Source organism: Rutilus rutilus (assembly GCF_951802725.1).
Source record: "Rutilus rutilus genome assembly, chromosome: 9".
NCBI lineage: Eukaryota > Metazoa > Chordata > Actinopteri > Cypriniformes > Leuciscidae > Rutilus > Rutilus rutilus.
This window is the reverse complement of record NC_140223.1, coordinates 39,055,734-39,076,832: the sequence shown is the minus strand read 5'-3', so window position 1 is coordinate 39,076,832 and position 21,099 is coordinate 39,055,734. Positions and strand designations below refer to the sequence as shown.

At 39.7% G+C, this 21,099-nt stretch overlaps 1 protein-coding gene across 2 annotated transcripts; it reads left to right on the top strand.

Moving 5' to 3' along the window:
• Nucleotides 1-81: 81 nt before the first annotated feature.
• Nucleotides 82-18,489, top strand: bace1 (beta-secretase 1). 2 transcript variants are annotated; one of them, XM_084418315.1, is made up of 9 exons: nt 82-885; nt 7,486-7,574; nt 7,670-7,886; nt 7,980-8,117; nt 8,446-8,580; nt 10,281-10,382; nt 10,478-10,627; nt 13,726-13,897; nt 16,999-18,489. In XM_084418315.1, exons 1-9 carry the CDS (start codon nt 619-621, stop codon nt 17,241-17,243), a joined length of 1,515 nt encoding a protein of 504 aa, XP_084274441.1. In that variant the 5' UTR covers nt 82-618; the 3' UTR covers nt 17,244-18,489. The 2 variants fall into 2 exon arrangements, with proteins under 2 accessions (XP_084274441.1, XP_084274440.1); XM_084418314.1 differs by having other exon boundaries at nt 83-885; nt 7,670-8,117.
• The last annotated feature ends 2,610 nt before the right edge of the window (nt 18,490-21,099 follow it).

The following is a 21,099-nucleotide window of genomic DNA, read 5'->3' as shown; positions in this document are numbered from 1 at the left end:
CACGAATCGCTCTGACTGAATCATTCAACAGAATTGATTCATCCTAATGATTAAGTCAGGATTCGGACATCGCTCCAGTGCGTGCGGATGCAGGGAAGATGGAGGAGGAGGCAGGAGCTGTTTGAGGACATATAGATGCGGATTATTGCGCCGTCAAATTATCAAAGGGCAAAAGACAGCTCTAAATGGACACGTCGACGTCGAGCACATTTCAATGGCAGACATTCAACAACCGAACTCTAAACGAGCGATGCCCACCTGCTTTACTACTGCATTTATTTAAATAGAACGTCTCAATTTAACAGTTCGTTTCTTAAAGATCACGCGGGAAGGTTTTGCAATATAGACATCAAGTTCGGAATCTCCATATAATCAATTCTTATAAATAAGAATGTGGATAACGGGAATGTTTGCCGTTGTTTGTAGATGCGGAGGATGGAGAAAACGAAGGATAATAAACATAAGCCCGAATGTCCTTTAGTGCTCGCTGGGATTTGGGATTTGGAATTTGCGCATTCTGCTGTCGGCATTCTGTGCATTATGACGCCATAATAGAACTTAGGGATCCGCCACTTGACGCGTTCTAAAGTAAACAAAGGGATTTTCTAGCGTGTAAAGATGAGAGTGCCGCTTCTGTATTCATGGGCATTGATGGCCCTTCTACCGGTCACCTCCTCCGCTGGCAGCTCGGGCTCAGTGTTGCTCCGTGTCCCCCTGCAGCAGGGGCCCCTCTCACAGCCCGCGGCCCCCCGGGGCCCCTCGAGAGCCGCCCGGACACGCAGAGGAGTCCGTGGGATGAATTTTGTAAACATGATTGACAACCTTCGTGGAAAGTCAGGACAAGGTTATTACATCGAAATGGCCGTGGGCACCGCACCTCAGAAGGTGAGACTGAATCCAAATAAACGGGCTCTCTCACCATATAACAAAACAGCACACTTCCACGCTAACTTACCCATACTGTTTGTGATGTAGCCTATTGACATTTGCTCTCCCCAGAAAAAAAAAAAAGGCCATTCAAATGTTATGTTATTTTTCATAATTTTCTTGGACAGGAAAGATTTTGTCCAAGACAACATAATCTATTCACATTGTGTTTTATTTTATTTATCAAGGCTAAAAATGTGGAAGTTGTCTTTCAGCATGGCTGTCAAAATAATAGTAAAATACAGAAACGTATCCAAATAAACCATAATATAATTAACATTTTGCCAGTATCTAACTTTGAACCCATTTTCGAAAATGATTACATATTTACATAGGCTATTTATTACTTTAAATACAAAAAAAGAAAGAACAGATTTGAGCAATGAAGGATTATTTATACTTTGCTTTATTTTTTACTGAACTGGTGAAATAAAAATGTGATTTAAAGAGATATACACTTTCTGTTATTCCAACAGTTAAATAGTAATACTGTGTTAAACTGGTAGTTTAATACGCTATATGCAGTCTATAGGTTGCGTAATTGTCACCTTCTAGTTATTGGTGTTTTCTGGTGTTTTTTTATTTATTTTATTTTTATAGTAGTCCACATTACAGTATGCTTGTATTCCATTCCAAGCATGGCCTGTTTCATTTAGATCTTTGTGCCTTATGGAAATATTAGACCATTGATTAAAAGACTAAACGCTGACTGTGGGATTAAGAAAACAACAGTCTGTTTTGTGAAGTGTACCTGTCACAGCTGTAGTGAAGAGCACAGGCTGAGACGGGGATCAGTTTTCACAGCTCCAGCCCTGATTCCCATTCACACGGATCTGAGAACGACTGAAAACCCTGTATTCTGCTGCCAGGCCAGTAGTTGGCAATGTCACTTTGTAAAGAAACACTGCACACCTATAGACTGAACACGTAATACACCTGGGAATCGGGGATGCATCTGAAATCACATACTCTCTTATTTTGAATAAGTAATTACTTAACAGCCGCAAAAAAAATATGTTCTATGTAGTATGAATGTAATCTGGACGTACTCCCAAGGCCTCATGGGATAGTAAAGTGCCCATCATATGCACACTTCAGAATTTCACCGGAAGTAGCATCTCATCCGGGTACATTTTTACCTACTCTTTTATGAGTACTGTGAATTCGGACATACTAATTTTGTCACATACTGTTTTTCACCTACTGTATAGTAGAGAAGTATGCGATTTCGGATGTCACTTTTTTTTCATAAATGAGACTACAGATCCACGATTCTGGATAAATTGAGAATCACGATTCTCCCACAAACAGATAACTAAACAAAATAACATCATTTACTAGCGGTTCTGACAAACGTTTATTGCTGCGGTCTTTTTAAAATGTTCAATGAATCTGAATTAATTATTAAAAGAAATTGGTTTGAATAAACGATTCAATGACTTGCTCATAAAGACTTCACTTGTTTCATTACTGGATGAATTAGCGTTTTTTGAACATCTCTTAATTGATTCAATGAGAAATGCATTGTATTAAGTCACTTGTCGCCACCTGGTGGCGTAACAATGTAATTAATACAATCGTTATTTGAAGCACCATGTTTCTTTTAAAAGGTAATTTACTCGATTTTGATCACTTCTGTAGACATCAGTATTTATATCTGAATTTGCACTTTTATCTCAGTTCTTCTGTAATAATATGAATATTTGTAACGTAAAAATAATGATACTGTGTGATTGAAAAGACAGTTTTATATCAATAGTCTACATCCCAGCGGTTCTTTCTGGATCAGTGGGCGTGAAAACACCGCTTTGAATGTTCCGGTGTGATTTTGTCAAAGGTTTAATAGACACAGTATAGTTAGATTGTGTGGGTGTTTGGATCGAGATCGCGACCTTTTAACGATTAATCGAGCAGCGCGATACGATAACGGTATCATTTTCAAAAACGTGCACTTTGAGGGGCCGTTTACACGACACTATTTTCAACTGAAAGCGGGAAACTTTTGTATGTGTTTTGGCCGTTCATTTACATGACAAATGTGTTTTAGGGGTCTGAAAATGCAATCTTTTGAAAACGGGATTCAAAGTGCAAGTTTATGATAACGATACCGTTATTGCCTTGTTACCGATACCGTTATTTAGTAAACTACAAAAATGCGAATTTGTAAAAACAGTGACATCATGTTCATGCACATTACGCGTTCAGTCTATAGGCACGCAGTGTTTCCTTACAAAGTGACATCTCCATCTACTGGCCTGGCAGCAGAATACAGTGTTTTAGACGTTTTCGCAGATCCGCGTGAACGGGATGTTTTCATTGTTTCACGCGTGAACATTGTTTTCGTGTAAACGTACCCTGAAACACGTTTTAGTTCGCGTTTTCAGTAAGTGAATGGCAAAAACGCATGAAAAAAAAAATCTGTTTTTATTTAAAAACTGTTGTGTAAACTTAGAATAATAGTGCACTTGTTACGTTGGAGTTGAATGATAGGAGGAAGCAGGATCCACGTGCAGCAAACTTTATTAAATAAACCCCAAACTAGACAAACTCAGACTAGGGACACAGGAACCAAACAGCCAACATACAAGAACTCACAAAGACTGAGACTAGACACAGGGCTTAAAGGGATACTCCACTTTTTTCGGAAATAAGCTCATTTTACATCTCCCCCAGAGTTAAACAGTTGAGTTTTACCGTTTTAGAATCCATTCAGCCGAACTCCGGTTCTGACGGTACCACTTTTAGCATAGCTTAGCACAGATCATTGATTCTGATGAGTCCAGTAGCATTTCTTTCAAAATGACCAAAAAGTTTCAATATTTTTCCTATTTAAAACTTGACTCTTCTGTAGTTAAACCGTGTACTAAGATCGACGGAAAATGAAAAGTTGCGATTTTCTAGGCTGATATGGCTAGGAACTACTCTCATTCCAGCGTAATAATCAAGGAACTGTGTGTCTGTACCATGAGTGCAGCAGGCGTAATGATATGACGCAGCGCCTGAAAATAGTCCCCAGCTCGGTAACTTCTTCCAACGTGACCGGGACTAAGTTTGTCTAACCTATTAGACCTATTTTCAGGCGCTGCGTCATATCACTACGCCTGCTGCACTCATGGTACAGCCGCACAGTTCCTTGATTATTACGCCGGAATGAGAGTAGTTCCTAGCCATATAGGCTTAGAAAATCGCAACTTTTCATTTTCCGTCGATCTTAGTACACGGTTTAACTACAGAAGAGTCAAGTTTTAAATAGGAAAAATATTGAAACTCTTTGGTCATTTTGAAAGAAATGCTACTGGACTAATCAGAATCAATGATCTGTGCTAAGCTATGCTAAAAGTGGTACCGTCAGACCCGGAGTTCGGCTGAATGGATTCTAAAACGGTAAAACTCAACTGTTTAACTCTGGGGGAGATGTAAAATGAGCATATTTCCGAAAAAAGTGGAGTATCCCTTTAAATACATAGGCAAACAAGCTAAACAAGATAACAAGGGGCGTGGTTAATCAGAAACACCTGGGGGGACTAATCAACATAACGGGGAACTGCTAAACACGGGACAAGACAGAGGAACACAGACATGAATCATTACAGCACTATTGCCCAGAACATATACACTACTACAGATCTACATTCCATCTTTTTGTTATAAGAAACATGTACCAACAATAATTGTTTCAATTGAAACGTTTAAAATGGACATTTATGCATCTTTTATCCAAAGCTACTTACTTTACATTTAACTAAACATTTGCTTAATTCATGCATTTGCTGGGAATCGAACTCATGACATTGCTAATGTCATGCTCTACTGTTTAAGCTACAGGAAGACTTGATCTAAGTTCTCACAGAGTGATAAAACCCCATTTTCCTCTGATAGAGAGAGAGAACTCGTATGCTGAGCTAGTGGCATCACTATAGCTGTTTTGTGTGCCCGTCTACTGGGTCATGCACTAGCTTAAAAATGATGTGGAAAGGAAATGAATTAGTGTTTTTGCACACCAAACATCTTCAACGGTCCATTGCCACAATATCATTTCTGGTCAACAAGGTCATATAATGTATGAGGAAGAGGAAGCACTGAGAGACGAGGTGAAGGCAGGCCTTAGAGGAAGGATGCACACAAGCCAGATTCAGTGAGCAGAATAACAGGAAGCCCACAGGACAAATCAATGACATGACGAGTCAGCTCAATTCTTACTACACGAGAGAAACGCTGAAGAGCTGCTGAGAGGAATAGGCAGACGTGGTAAGAAGGTCAAGTGCGTATCAACCACCGTTGAATTCAAAAACACTGATGAATCGAAAACGGTTCTCTAATTGAGATGGAGAGATGTGTTTGGAACAATTCAGTAAAGTTTGGTCTAAATTTGTGAATGTATAAGTATGATATTTTTACAACAAAGCGGTATTATGTATAGAAGTGGTCTGTCAGTATGATTTATCAATATAATATGTCATGAATCAACCATTCTTTTAAACGGCCAATATAGCAGTCTATCTGCTATAACATGCTAGAGATCTGCGAAGTCCTGAAGATGTCTGGCAGCTCTTTCTCGTCCTCAGGTTTCCCATCCTGCCTGTGTCTCTCCGTCTCGCTCTCCCTCAGTGTGGATCTCATTTCGCTCAGTCAGTGAGTCTAAAGCTGAGAGGCAGGCTGCCAGTCCGTCGCTGGTGAACGAGGCAGATCGATAATATATCTCATTCTTAAATACCCCTTCACAAACACACACAAGGTCAGAAACATTTGACAACAGAGCAATAGTCACAGTCACAGACCTGAGCCACATCTAGAGATTAGGGGCCTCATGTATAAAAGGTGTGTATGCACAGATTTGAACAGTGTGTGTGTACGCTAAAATCCACGCCAACGTTCATATTCATAAGAACGGTCTTTGACGTTGAAAAGTGCTGAGTGCCACTAACTTCCTTGTGATCCGATGGGGATTCTGATCATGCTAAACTAAAGGCTACTTGCTAACCATTGCTATAATAAAAACATATGTTTATGGAAAATACCAGAGAAGAACGTAGACAAATCATGTATGATTATAATTGTGTATTTATTTGGTTGCATGTTTTATCTGTCTCTTCCCTCCCTGTGCCTTTGTTGATACCAGACTAATGCATCCGCATATACGTCATAAAAAACATGCAATCCGGTGAACTCGTATAATTCATTACTCCTGTTTTCTGCTTGTGAGCTCCCTCTGTTGCTCTGGCTGAAAGGATAGTGAGACGCTCAAACCAAATCGCAATCATCACATAATTTCGTTGAAAATTTATATAAATGCTCAGAAATGTGACATAAACATATGACATTTTATCAGTATGTTTCTAAATGTGTAAGCATTTGGATTTAACAGCCTTAAGGGAGTTGTTTTGTCCATTTCTGTGATCGCAAATAAATGGAAGCAGGTGCAACCAGATAGGTATGTGTTCTCTTTTTATGTGAAATGGTAAATACCAGTTTGATTCAGCATGATTGATGTGCACTCCTGACACAAATAAAAAAATGACTTTAACTGTAAAAATTCTTTTTTTTTAAAACATTGGTCAAAAATCGATGCTGGAATCTTTAAGTAAAGACCAAAGAGTGTCTACAGAAAAAAAGAGACTGCAACCGGGCCCATGCGAAAACAAGGATAATATCGGAAGGGCATTAAATGTAGTCACGCAATGCTGATGTTGTTAACGTTAACAATTTGAGAACAAAGTATAATTTGCACGGTTTGACGTGATATAAGCGATCGTTAGATTTAATCAGCGCAATTTACTGCAATGCTTTTTTTCCCTTTGTTGGTCAGAACAAAAGTGGATGTTACTTGCTCGTTAAAGCTACACTGTGTAGGATTTTCTCCCATCTAGTGGTGAAATTGTTTATGACTAGCAACTGAATATTACTTTCTAGCCCCTCCCATTCCGAGGGCGTTTTAACTCCTACGGTGGCCGTGCTATTTCAAATCTGCCGGCAGTCGCGAGTAATCTCCCCCTCGCATTCGTCACGGTGCCACTGAGTGTAAAAACGCGAAAGGCGAAGCTTGAATTTCCAGGTATGTCCCTCTTTGTCTAATGTATTTTCAAGATGGAGGCGCAACATGGCTGCCGCCATTCGAGCGACTCGCTCGTATGTATTCTAAATGGCAGATTCTACGCTTACGAGAATACTTAATAAGTTGGTAGAAGTACTTACACATTAATGAGCACATATCATTTTGAAAGAACAAAGTGTTTTTTGCTAAAAATCAACTTAAAAAATTACACAGTGTAGCTTTAAGACATTCAACATTTTCCGGTGAAAATTCCTATGTTGGTCACACTTCCAAAAAGTAGAATCTGTGATTGCGAATGCCAGGATCCACACCGGCAGCGACTGACAGCCGCACATTCTCCTCAAAACATCGGATTCAGCCGCGCTGTGCCGTGCCGAGGAAAAACCCAAATAAAGCTGATAATTCTGCGAATAACTGCAATTGCAGATTTCAAACAGAGATGGCGACAAAGAGGAAAAACTACGGACTGCAGCTTTAATCACAGAGTAAATCCCTTTGTGTTTCAGTTGAACATCTTGGTTGATACGGGCAGCAGTAATTTTGCAGTCGGTGCCGCCGCTCACCCATTCCTCCACAGATATTACCATCGTTCTCTGTGAGTATAGTAATAACTAATCACACACAAATGTGTCTTGACATGTGTTATAAAGGCTAATAAACTTTGCAACATTTTCCTGTTTGTGTTGATAGTTCGTCATCGTACAGAGATCTGGGCCGCGGTGTGTATGTGCCGTACACACAGGGCCGGTGGGAGGGCGAGCTGGGCACCGATCTGGTGTCGATTCCTCACGGCCCAAATGTGTCTCTGAGGGCCAACATCGCTGCGATCACCCAGTCGGATCGCTTCTTCATCAACGGGTCCAACTGGGAGGGAATACTGGGGCTGGCCTACGCCGAGATCGCAAGGGTCGGTTCCTGCAGGGTTTCTGGGCGCTTGTGTTGTCGTAACTTCACAATGCTTAATGAAAAGTCTCTTCTAATCAGGTTTTCCGTCTTTCAGCCGGATGAGACTCTAGAGCCGTTCTTCGACTCCCTGTTGAGACAGACCAGCGTCCCAGACGTGTTTTCTCTGCAACTCTGTGGAGCAGGATTCACCCAGAACTACAGCGCCGGCAGCTCCACTGTAGGGGGCAGTATGGTGAGAGCCGCTGGGAAGATCGAACAGGACAACATGACAGAGAAGAAGACCATTTCAGTGCAAGAAATGGTTGATTGACCCCAAGTTTAAATTTACTCTAAATGACTGTCTTCCATGGAAAACTAAATGAAACTGAGACTGCCAAGCTCCGATAAAAGGACAAGAATACGTCATAAAAATAGTCATAATAGATTCAGAATCTTTGAATCACACTCTTACCATGTTGTTAAAAAGTTATATGTGATGTGCAACAAAACAAATACTAAAATAACACTAAAATACTATAAAAATGATTTGTTCATTCACAGATTATCTTTATTCTTTCCAGATCATTGGGGGAGTAGATCCGTCCTTGTATGTTGGGGAGCTGTGGTACACACCAATCAGACGAGAGTGGTATTATGAGGTCATCATCGTGCGCATTGAGGTTAACGGACAGGATCTCAATATGGACTGCAAAGAAGTGAGAACAAGTCTTCTGGGTTTTTTTTAAAAGTTTTTTGCCATGAAGCATTTATTTCTACTGAGAAAACTAAGCACACACACAAATACATTTCAAGTATATTCAAGCATGTGTGCTTTTATTTCCCAGGGGTTGTTTTTCAAAAAAACACAAAAAAACAAAAACTTTTTACATTTAAACATTAAAACCTTTAAACCTTTTGTATATATTTTTCACATGCCATTAATAGAGGCATATGAATATTTACATATTTAATTGCCCATATTTGAAGATTTGAAGATATGTCATATCAACACTAAGAATTCATGTGTCAATGATTTCACTCAATTAGCCTATAGGTTTTAATATAGTGAAGAGACCTGAAATGTGTCTAATTCATGGATATATTGAATAATAACCCAATAGATTACAATAAGAATTCCATTAAAACATAATAAGAGTAACAATATGTCACTGTGGTCCTTTTATGCCAATTCTGGTGGCCCATTTTCATTTTTAAGTAAAAATATAATTTATACTCAACAACAACAAAAAAAAAAAAACAATAATGTATCCACAAATCCCTTGTTAACAAATAGACACAAAAAACTTCAACATAATGTAATGTCATAGATCACTGTTTTCCAGAGACACACATCTGCTGTAGATCAATTAACCTTAAAACTGTTTTGACTGATTAAATCTCACAAATGTTGATATTCAGATGAAATTACAAAATTAAAAATAGCGTAGCCATTTGTTAAATGTGTTGAAATGAGATTGTGTGCTGTCTATGCACAAAATAAACATTTGTAAAACATATATTATTTGATTTAATTGTATATGTATCTAAATAATAACCTATGAAAGCAGCATTAGCAAGACAAAGGTGTGCCTACTGTTGGACATTGTTAGTAGTGCATTTTAAGGGATCTTTTCCCCAAATGCCAAAACCATATCTGAAGAAACATCTCCCAGTTGGTCATGGTTAAAGAATGCAATTGAACAGACTGCTGCTTTGACAGTATCATACCATTTCCCACTAAAACAGTAATATACCGTAGAAAACAATGCATTCAGGGTGATATTTGTCATTTTCGAGAAAGTAGCCTACAGGAATATACTGTGAATTAGCACCACTCAAAGTCAACACTCAGAGGCTGTGTTCCAAATCACACCCTATAGCCTCATTCACTATTCCCTACATTAGTTCACTAATATAGTCCCCATTGAAAAGAAGTGAGTGAATTCAGACACGGATGAACACCTGATAAGTAGAATCACTGAAGGACAGGGAAAGACAAGAACTACAACTGACTGTGTGAAAACAGTTTACAAACCAGTTTAACATTATTTCTTTCATACATGGTGTTGTCAGAATTTTACTGTAAAAAAGGCCTGGTAAGGTCTGGCAGTGTCCTTGTTACATGTACTTAACATAGTAATAATAGTAAATTATTCATAATTACATGCAACTAACTCTCAAAAAAATCCTAATCCTACCCTAACCCTATAGTAAGTACGTTATTAATACATATTACTCAGTACTTAAATGTATAATTACACTGTAACAATGACACCTTAAAATAAAGTGTAACCCAAACTAGCCATTGCTAAAAGCAGACATTCTTATTGTTTCTCTCTCTCTCTCTCTCTCTCTCTCTCTCTCTCTCTCTCTCTCTCTCTCTCTCTCTCTCTCTCTCTCTCTCTCTCTCTCTCAGTATAACTATGATAAGAGTATTGTGGACAGCGGCACTACAAACCTGCGTCTCCCTCGTAAAGTGTTCCAGGCTGCTGTGAAGGCCATTGAAGCGGCTTCATCGGTCAGTTTAAATCACACTCTGTCTCAGCTGGACTCATTCTTGAACATGCTAAACGTTTTCAGATTTCTCTCACAGTTGGATCTTTGTCTCCACAGACTGAACAGTTTCCTTCAGGTTTTTGGCTGGGGGAGCAGCTGGTATGTTGGCAGGCGGGCACCACACCCTGGCATATCTTCCCTGTCATTTCTCTATACCTAATGAGTGAAAATAGAAACCAGTCCTTCCGAATCTCCATCCTGCCACAGGTACCATCATTCTGCTTTCTTCATTCTATGGCTATGACAACTTTCAGGATGGCATACTGATATAAGAGGCTGCTGGCCACATAACCCATATATAAAGATAACGGATAAAGTCGAAATATGGGTCAGAATGATCAAATTGATTATCGGTCAAACCATATTCTGTCTTCATGCGGCAACAGTTGAAGGGATAGTTCACCCAAAAATTTCAATTCTCTCATTATTCACTCACCCTCATGTGGTTTTAAACCTGTATGACTGCTTTCCCTAGAGTCCTAATTTTTCCTAAGTCCTAAGTCCTAATTTTTCATTTTTGGGTGAACTATCCCTTTGTGCCAACCAAACTGTCACAGTAGCTACTGCAGAATGTACTGTGCATGTGTTCTGAAAGCATGCAATACTTATAATTGTTGCTAAATAATTGTATATGCTAAAACAGGGGTCTCAAACTCCTGGAGGGCCACTGTCCTGCAGAGTTCAGCTCTAACCCTATTAAACGCACCTGAACCTGCTAATCAAGGGCTGTGTCCCAAATCGCTCCCTATACTCTTAAATAGGGCACTTTAGTTTTGGTACTTCTCGTTAATGGTATCCACAAACAGTGATTGACTGTTGCACAACTGAAAGAAATTCAATATCATCAAGACTGTAATTTGATTGGTTGTCAGGGCACACGTGATCTAAAGCCGGGTGCACTGTGCAATTTATAATAGTCCTTTACGATTGTTGCTTGTCAGACTGTACGAACCTGATGAACGCTATAAGCCATGTCACACTGTAAGATGTCAGTTGTCACTGATGTCAGACTGTATGGCAGTCAAGACGCGTTAACAACAGACACACGCGGGAAAACTTTTCTGGAGTTTTACATCATCAATCAATGACACGTTCGGTGATGTGAGTTGCGTTACACGCAGGACTGAAATGGTGGCTACAAAGAAATCTCTAACGTTAAAGGTCCCATTCCATGGATTATTTTTATTATTTAATAATGTTTCCAGGGGTGCCCTTATAATGTTAGTATGTTTTTTAGATCAAAAATTGTTATAATTTAGAAATAAAAGGCATATTTCCTAGCCTGATTTCATTCCCTGGTTTGAACACTCTGTTTGAAGAGGCGTGTCTGCTGAGAGACTTCAGTGTAAACGCCCTCTGCTGTGATTGGCTGACATGCTTGCATATGAAATATCTGGCATTAAATGTGGAACTATCTGGAAAACTTTTACTATTACAGCTATTATACGTTTTTACTATTACAGCTATCTGTATTAACGAATCATGAGAAGTTTTTTAAGTATTTAGATCTATTTCAATCACATAAAAGGTTGCAGTTATGAGAACTGAGCAGATGACAGCCTGTTGATCGCGTGAAAGATCTTATCATTGCAACGCAGTTTCTGCACTATCACTAATGATTTCACCAATGCAAACATGAGGCATATAAATACAGTAAGAGCTTTGTTGTGCAGTGTAACAGCGTCATTGATTTCATAACGAGTTTTGGCAAGTGTCCATAAACTCGCGCTGTGTGATTGACAGCTTGGGCGATTGGAAAGGGATTGTTCTTTGATCACTTTCTGTATATTAATCACAGTTTAAGTAAGATTATTTTCATCCTACTAAGAGAAACGAACGATGTGAAGAGTGATCGCTACTTCCATATTAAATCACTACTTACCGCTTGCTGGAATATAGTTGAAATAGTCCCCTTCGTCAGTATGAAACGCTGAGAGAAGTCTGCTTGATATTATTCCAGGTTAGAAAAACAGTCCGTGGTGAAATGGACAGAGCAAACTAACAACTTCGAATTAAACTTTTGCGGTATCCGATTATAGATAAACATCAACCACGTCTGTTGACATTTCGCCATCAATACGCCTGTGTTCCTGTGGGCGGAGGTTACGGTTCTAGTGACATCATTAAAGCAGGATGTAGAGGGGTGTAGTCCAATCCAGCCGTTTTTTGTAGTCAACTTCTGTTAAATAAAATATCTCGCTTGGCATTGAACTTTGAGCTTTATAATTTTACAGATATTATTTATACTCTAACAACAACATTACACACTAACTAAAGTTTGAAACATGGGATCACATAGAACGGGACCTTTAATTTTGGTCATGGCTTGTCTTGAAAAACGAAGACAATTTGATGGTCGTCGTAGGAGAACTCGCACTGCAGGACTATGAGTCAAATCTTCTGACACTGCCAGATTTTCGTCTGAGGTAAAATTTGATCGCAAGGGTCATCAATCGACAATTTGTCAAAATTGGCCAAATCGTGGCCAAAATTGCAGTGTGCACCCGGCTTAAGTTGGCCTTTATGCTTTCTCCTGGTAAAGCCATGGACCCTCATGTCTCCCAATCATAAGACCATCTCTGCTAGAAATGTCCAGGCAGGTGTTTTGGAGCTGGTTGGAGCTACACACTGCAGAACAGTTGCCCTTCAAGAGTAAAGTTTGACACTTGAGCTCAAATGTGCAAAGCGCAATGCATGGGATACTATATCTCAAATTTCAATGCAATTTACTCACTGTACCAACTATAACCACTCAACCTGGTGGAGCAGCTGGATCTTTTTTTATATATATATACGGACATGTTAATAGACACGTGGTGAATTAATGACCTTGAGACATTCCTAGTTATACACCAACTCTGGCTCTTGAGGTCCAGTTTCTCGAAGAATTTAGCTTCAACCTTAATCAAATACACCTGAACAAAGTGATCAAGGTCTTCCGGATCACTAGAAAGGTACAGGGCTACAGGCATGTGAATTTAAGGTTGAAAGTTGGAGCTAAACTCTGCAGGAAAGGGGATCTTGAGGGCCAGAGTCGTAAACCCTTGAATTAATCCAACATTAGCAAGCTTGGCAAGAGCAGACAACACAGAAGTACAGTTGCTCTCTTGAAGCTAGACTCATACAACAGCAGGTCCAAAAGTACAAGCCAATACACCGACCATGCTGAGATTATCGACTTCTTCAAATAATCTTCTTGCTCTCTTGTTGTCTACACAATCATTTATCTGTTTTGTCATCTCTATTGGTTTGGGAACGCATGGATGTGTAGCTGATGTGTGTCTGTCTCTCTCGGGTCTCTGCAGCAGTACCTGAGGCCGGTGGAGGACGTGGCGTCGGCACAGGAGGACTGTTATAAATTCGCTGTGTCTCAGTCGAGCACTGGTACAGTAATGGGTGCCGTCATCATGGAGGGCTTCTATGTGGTGTTTGACCGAGAACACAAACGCATTGGCTTTGCTGTCAGCACATGTCACGGTGAGAGAGCATTTTCTCCACTTACAGTGGCCTCAGAAAGTATTAGGACACTTGTGCCACAATCAAATCAAATAAAAATATTGGCGCTTTGGGAACGCCTCTGCGTGATTGCGTCTGAAGCACTTGTGTTAACTAGTCCAATGGCAATCACGGTCAGGTGACGTCACGACCAGGAAAGCCTATTTCAATTTCAAATTTCAATTTCAAAACACTTTATTTGTCCCCAAGGGGCAATTAATGAGGCCATGTAGAGTCACGTAAACAATATACATAAAAACATAATACATTAAATAAATAATAACAGTGTGCACGGAATACATATTAATAAAAAACCACTTCAAGTGGATACCTAAAAAACAACAACTAGTCCATACCATATATAAGAATGATTAAATACGTAAATATGTATGTATATAACAGAGTAAAAAAAAAAAAAAACATCTCTAAAATCACAACTTGGTAACCCAGGGGGCCAGAGATGGTTGAGAATTTAAAAGCTGCACTGATTTTGGAGCAACAAAGGTTTGAAGCAACAAAGGTTGCCTTCCTCCTTTGAGTCCTACAACATGGACAGCGAAGCCGTCGCCCTGAAGGAAGCCACTCAAAAACAGAGAACATGACATGTGAAGTGTCTTGTAAAATCCGTCCAGCCAATCTCAATGTTTGCTGATCATTTATAGTAGAAAGAGCCCTCTAATAGGGAGTCCAATTATTTTTGAGCAGACTTTAACAGTGCGCTCCAGACTATTTCTATTTTTGAGGCTAATAGAATGAAACCAGCAGACAATGGAGAATGTAGTGACACTTTCAATGTAGGAGTAGTAGAACATGATAAGAATGTTCTTACTAACTCCAAAGGAATTGAGCTTCCTTAAAAGGTACTGCCGCTGCTGGAATTTCCTCAGTATCTCTGTATTTGAAGCAAATTTAAGCAGACTGTCAAAAGTTGTCCCCAGGTACTTGTACTCTTTGACAATCTCAATCGGTTTTCCATGACTGAACAGTAGGGACTTCCATAACCATCAGCCTCTGCTTATTAGAAAAGGTTACTACCATCAAAAGCACATCCGGAATGACCAGCATTACTTTCTTTTATCAGAAGCAAGTCGATCACAGGGATGAAGGAAGTATGGCAGGGCGATGCAACGTCTCGTTCCCCTCTCAGGGAACTATGGTTACAGTCATAACCTGAGACGTTCCCTTTCGAGGAAAATCGAGCATGAGCTCACTAAAAACCGCTGTGCCCCGAAACACTGAGGGTGGCAGGATTGGCAGAACGGCCTCCTGAGGGTACAAAGGAGGAATGGGCACCCCAGAGACCTGGAAGAAGATACTCCAGGTCTCTTAACAGGTCTGCCTGCTGACGTATACGCCTTACCCACCAGCTCCAAAGTAGTTCTAACCAGCCTGGAGGGTAATGTCCGGGCCTTAAGGGACTACGCCGCGACGGAGGACAGATAGCTCAAGTTTCTGTTTTTTTTAATTAAGAACTGAATACCCAAGCTGAAAAGGGTTTAATCTGCAATCTCAAATTCTCAGAGTGGACATCGGGAAATAATGGAAGGCCCTCGACGTGGATGTTGTAATTTTGATGACAGGAAAAGCTTGTCTAATTAGCTTTTTGGCCGAGCGCTCTGTCTCTCGGCCGGCCATTTGATGAAAAGGCTGAACTATATTAAAATAGTTTCAATATACAATAAATCATAAATTTATAGCTTGCAACACACAACATTTTACGGACTCGTAATCTATGCGTTTCCTCAGCAAACACAAGATCTGAGTCACTCGATTCTTTATTGCATAGTCTTTTCTTCCCTTGAGAAAAAGAGTCAGCACCCTCGAGCGCGGACAGAGCATGCTCCGTTCCCAAACAAACAACACATAAATCGTGTGTATACCCTCCCGTAATGAAACGAGGGTAGGGAGGACCACACAATCGAAATGTTTGCTTGCTCACCATAATATCGTATGCTGCTGACTGATACAGTGACAGACAACAATAAATAACAGTTTCACACAGATTGCTTGCTAGAGCTTAGATCGGGCCCAAAAAAATCAAGCCCGAGCCCGTGCACGATGTGTCCGAGCCCGGCCCGACACATTAACTGTAATTCTGAGCCCGAGCCCGATTTAAACCCGCCCATTTTTTAATACGTGGGCCGTTATAACTGACGCTCTCAACTACAATTCCGAGTTGTTTGAACTACAGAAATCTGTTTAGAATTATCTTAATGAATAATGCAACAAGTACGAAGCATGTAAACTGCGTTGTTTGTTTATTCAGAATAGAACGGATCACAAATGGATCCGAATAAAGAAACGGTAAAATAAACGTCACTGCCCACGACTTGTTTAAAATGGTTCCATACCTCCGACTTTCATCCAAACTTGCTCAAAGTTAATTCTCCTGTTTTTATATTTTTCTTTGCACTTAAGCTACAATACAGCACACCAGATGATGCGTGAGTGATGTGTGAGTGGAGGATACACTGCGCATGACACGTGACGTGTTGCATTGTCCACCCAATTAGGCTAATAAAGTAATGATTCAAAAAACACAAATGCTTGATCAAGGGCCCGGCCCGAGGATAGTGGCGGGAAATATCGGCCCGACTCGGCCCGCGGGTTCGCAAGTTCGGGCTCGGGCTGATAATCTTAGCTCTAGTGCTTGCTGAGGCACTGAAGCTAACGCTGGTCATTCCAGATGTGCTTTTATGCTTTCCTGGTCGTGACATCACCCGCCCGTGATGTTCTGAGTCGCCATTGGACTAGTTGACACAAATGATTCAGACAAAATCACGCAGGGGCGTTCCCAAAGCGTCATTGACGCAGCGTCTCGTTCCCTAGAAAGGGAACAATAACTACATGAAAAATCGAATGCAATGCAAATTTTTTTTTACAAACAAACAAAAAACACATTGCATATTATATTATAAACACATAATATTACAGTAATAAGAATTTTATACTAACATAAGAATAAATGATCTGGGCACATTACTGCAATGAGATCATGTCACCTACCAACCCCACTTCTTTTCCTTATTCTGTGTTTGTTCATGTTCTTGTCTTTGTTATTTTCCTTCTCTCCTTCTCTCTAGTCCACGATGAGTTCCGTACGGCCTCAGTGGAGGGACCGTTCCATGGTGTGGACCTTGAGGACTGTGGCTACAATGTCCCTCAGACCGACGAGTCCACATTAATGACCATCGCCTACATTATGGCGGGCATCTGTGCCCTATTTATGCTGCCTCTGTGCCTCATGGTCTGTCAGTGGCGTTTTACGCGCTGCCTTCATCCTCTGGGCGCTGGAGATTTCTCTGATGACATATCTCTCCTAAAGTGAGCCATATCAAACGTACAGCATTTAAACTGTTTGTAAAGGTGGCCATCCTTGAGGTTCTCAAAGAAGGGAAAATATTAATGAGGCTACAAGAATTATAACTGCATATGTTATAATTGTGAATATGCACACACACACACACACACACACACACACACACACACACGCAAACATGGGCTGTCCCACCTTGGAGGGATTTCGTAACCTCTAAACCTTTTTGAGTACATTATGTGAATGATCCCTTATCTTACAGACTTTTAAGTGTGGATAGCTGTCCTGGGACTGTTCAAGTAAAGTTATGTAAACTATATGAGTGGGTGTGTCTGTGTTTGAAAGTGAGAGTGAGTTTGTGTGCTATATTAAGATGTCATATTCTATAATACAAATATTGTTTGATCTTCAAAATGAATATAGAGTAACAGAGTACTGTTTGAGTCACTGTTTATGACCCCAAGAATACCATAAGGAACTCATATTACTATTGCTTACTAAGACAATATGATCTTCTGACTATATTAATTGAAAGCTTACAGTAAATAGACGTATATGATATGTAATAATGAATGTCACTGGGAGATAACATGTCCAGTCATATTTGACCCCAAAATCAAAAGAAAACAATAAGAAGTTATATTTAAAAATAAAGCCTATCTTGGGACTAAGAGTTGCATTGTGACTATTTTCATGACCATTTCAATAACATTTTCTCCCAAATTTTCATTACCTCAATGCAAATAAATAAATAAATAAAAGTAAGTAAATACATACATAATATATTATAATTTATTTTATTTTAAGCAATGGACTTAAAAAGGATTTTAAAATTCTTATTTCTTTTGATTTTGTAGTTATATCTTATCTGGGCATGTTTTCTAGAGATTTACTCAAACATTCATATCTAAATGATGTAACAAATATTCATCAGCTTTTGTATCATTACTCTGGACACGTATAGAGCTGAAATGCTGACTTCACATTGCAAATATTATTGCACACACACTCACATGCAACCGAACAATAAATGCACCTAAAACAAATGCTGCTTATTATTATGCATATAATAACTCACATATATTAGGAAAAGCACACACACTCTTACATCATCTTAACCAAACCTTCAGATTAAGCCAGAACTAAACATGTCTAAACCGAAAAATCTGCAGAGCAGGTTCCTACTGCTAACTCGTAACATGTATTAAAGAAAATCCAGATTGGCAGCTCTTACATCCAATAAAGTGCATAATACAGCAGTGTGTGGCCTCATTTCTTGGCAATTGTGTAAAACATAACATGACAATCTGCTTTTTGCTTCTTTTGCCAGTGAACAGAGGTGTTCATTCAATCCTACAATTCAACAAATGAATTCCGGGAATAAAGATAATGTTAATAGATGTCAATGTAGATAATGTTTCTATTCAAAATTGTAGCATCACTGGATTTGATGGAAGATAACATTAAGACAACATTACATGGAATATAACATTTAACAATCATTTTTCTTTAAATTGAATTAGTTTCTTATTTACTCTAACACTTTCATAATCATAAATTCTCATACTGCTAGATTTATCTGCAACGTTTGACACAATTAACCATCAGATAATTTTGTCCACACTTTCTTCGCTGCACATCCCAGAAACTTCACTTTGCTGAAGTGCATCTTACCTCAGAGGTGGGTCTTTCAAGGTTAGCTGGAGGAGAGAGGTGTCCGAAGCACATCAACTGGTCCCGGGGTACCTCAAGGGTCAATACTTGGACCCCTCCTCTTCTCTGTGTACTCTACATCCCTGCAACTTATTTAACAGTTACATGGCCATGACCATTTATATGCTTTGTTCTGCCATTGTATCCAGGCTAGATTGTCAACTTGAGCAACACTGATCTCGATGACCAGATAAGCCCTCAGTGCAAACCACTATGGTCAGCTAAGCCCACAACAGACTTGCTGGTCATTTTGGTCTATGTTTTCAACCTGCCCATCAGACTATATCAATGATCTCACTAAACTGTTAGGGCTGAACTCCTAACTGAGCCTGGTTCCTGGTCACCTAATGTAGTTATTTGGCACATTGACTTGGTCAGTTGGGCACAATTGACCTATTGGTAAGCCCTGCCCTCCTTAGTTACTGTTGCGTACTCGGACAAACAAACGAGTTGCTAACTGTCTTACAATGACAGCTGTCAGTGTGAAAACCTTGCCCCAAGATGTTTTTGATCAATTTTGGACACAGAAGGACCACCTCTCATCGAGGAGCATTCAAGTGGGACTTAAATATGCCATGGAAGGATATATAAAAGATTTTGAAATAAATATGGTAAGTAACAAGATTAATTTGGAAGCGAGGGTTTACAGATCGCAATGCAAGTGGGAAATGCCTCATGTTACGGTCGTCACAATCGCAGATGACAACATCCAGGATCAACACTGTTCATATACCACAGGGTAAGATTCAATTAATTTACATTTAACCAGTTTAATATGGAGAGGCACTGAAATGTAGACCTTGTAGATTGTACATGTAGATTGTACATGTCATGTCATGTACATGTAGATTGTACATGACATGAGCACAGTTAGCTATTTAGGTTTGTACGTTAGCATGGACTCACTAACATTAACTTAACGAGAGTATGACAGCCAGAAAATGAATGTTTTCGTCTTCATTGGGATTGGGTTGAATCCTTAGGGAACCAGGTTACTGCGCCCACATCATTGGATTAATACACCACGTGAACCTGCTGCATACCACAGATGAACAATCATGCACTAGTCTGTAAAAATAAATTCCATTGCCCATCCTCTCAGGATACCTGGAATCAGTGTTACAAGTACCCCCAGCCCGATCTCACGGGAAAACGTACAAATTCTACGAGGTGGCTTATTCGTACGAATTCATACGACCTGACTCGTACGAATTACGAGATATTTTTGCAAAATCGTACATATTTTACGAATTGGCCAATTCGTATGAATTCATACGAATGACCTACCCCTGACCCCGCCCCTAAACCTACCCATCACGTTGGTTTAGACAAATCGTACAAATTCGTACGAGTGAGGTCGTACGAATTAGTACGAATTAGCCAACTTTTTATCATTCGTACGAATTCGTACGAATTGGTCGTGAGATAGCGTTGGTACCCCAGGCACATCGTTTTACCATTTTTGTACCATAAACACCATCAAACCGATGAGAACTTCGGATCTTCCAATGTTTCTCTACGATGCTGAAATCTAAAGATGTCCGAGTTCCGGTCCCCGTGCAACTGATACTCAACTGGCATTGGCTCATCTGCGTTCGAGGGGAGGGGCTTACCGATAGGTCAATTAAAAGACAATTAATACTCTGTAAGTCATATTGCTGTACATGACGCTATCGAATCAGAAGACAGAATAAGTGGATTATACTGAATAATGACTATATTGTACATTGCATATTATCTCTCACCTCTCTTCTACCACCTGTCAAGAACCAAACATCCATTAAACATCGAGCTAAGTCACCATCTGAATATTCCTGTTGCCATAGACTCACCATTGCCTGGTTCCCACTCCCGTTCCACCCTCTGTTGTAATAAACATCCTGTTATCCACTTACCTGTCTGTTCCCTTCAGTTATGTGACACTACCGGTTGCTGTTTGCATCAAGTTCAAATCTATCATATTGCAAACTAGACTTGATTTATTATGATTCTTTATTCCTTAAAGGAATCCACCTTTTTTGTTGTTGAAGTAACCAGATATGTTTCTATTTCTGAGTATCAGATTTTTTGTGTAGGCTTGTCCACTGGTTGTGTAATTTACTTAAAATCGACTTTACTCTTTCCCTGCCATTGACTGAATTTTCCAGCTATTTAT

Excerpts from the sequence above, each read along its gene's own strand:
- bace1 (XM_084418314.1), top strand. The coding sequence starts at position 619 with ATGAGAGTGCCGCTTCTGTATTCATGGGCATTGATGGCCCTTCTACCG. Across the intron at positions 8,581-10,280 it reads TCAATATGGACTGCAAAGAA|TATAACTATGATAAGAGTAT; the intron begins GTGAGAACAAGT and ends TCTCTCTCTCAG. Across the intron at positions 13,898-16,998 it reads TGCTGTCAGCACATGTCACG|TCCACGATGAGTTCCGTACG; the intron begins GTGAGAGAGCAT and ends CCTTCTCTCTAG.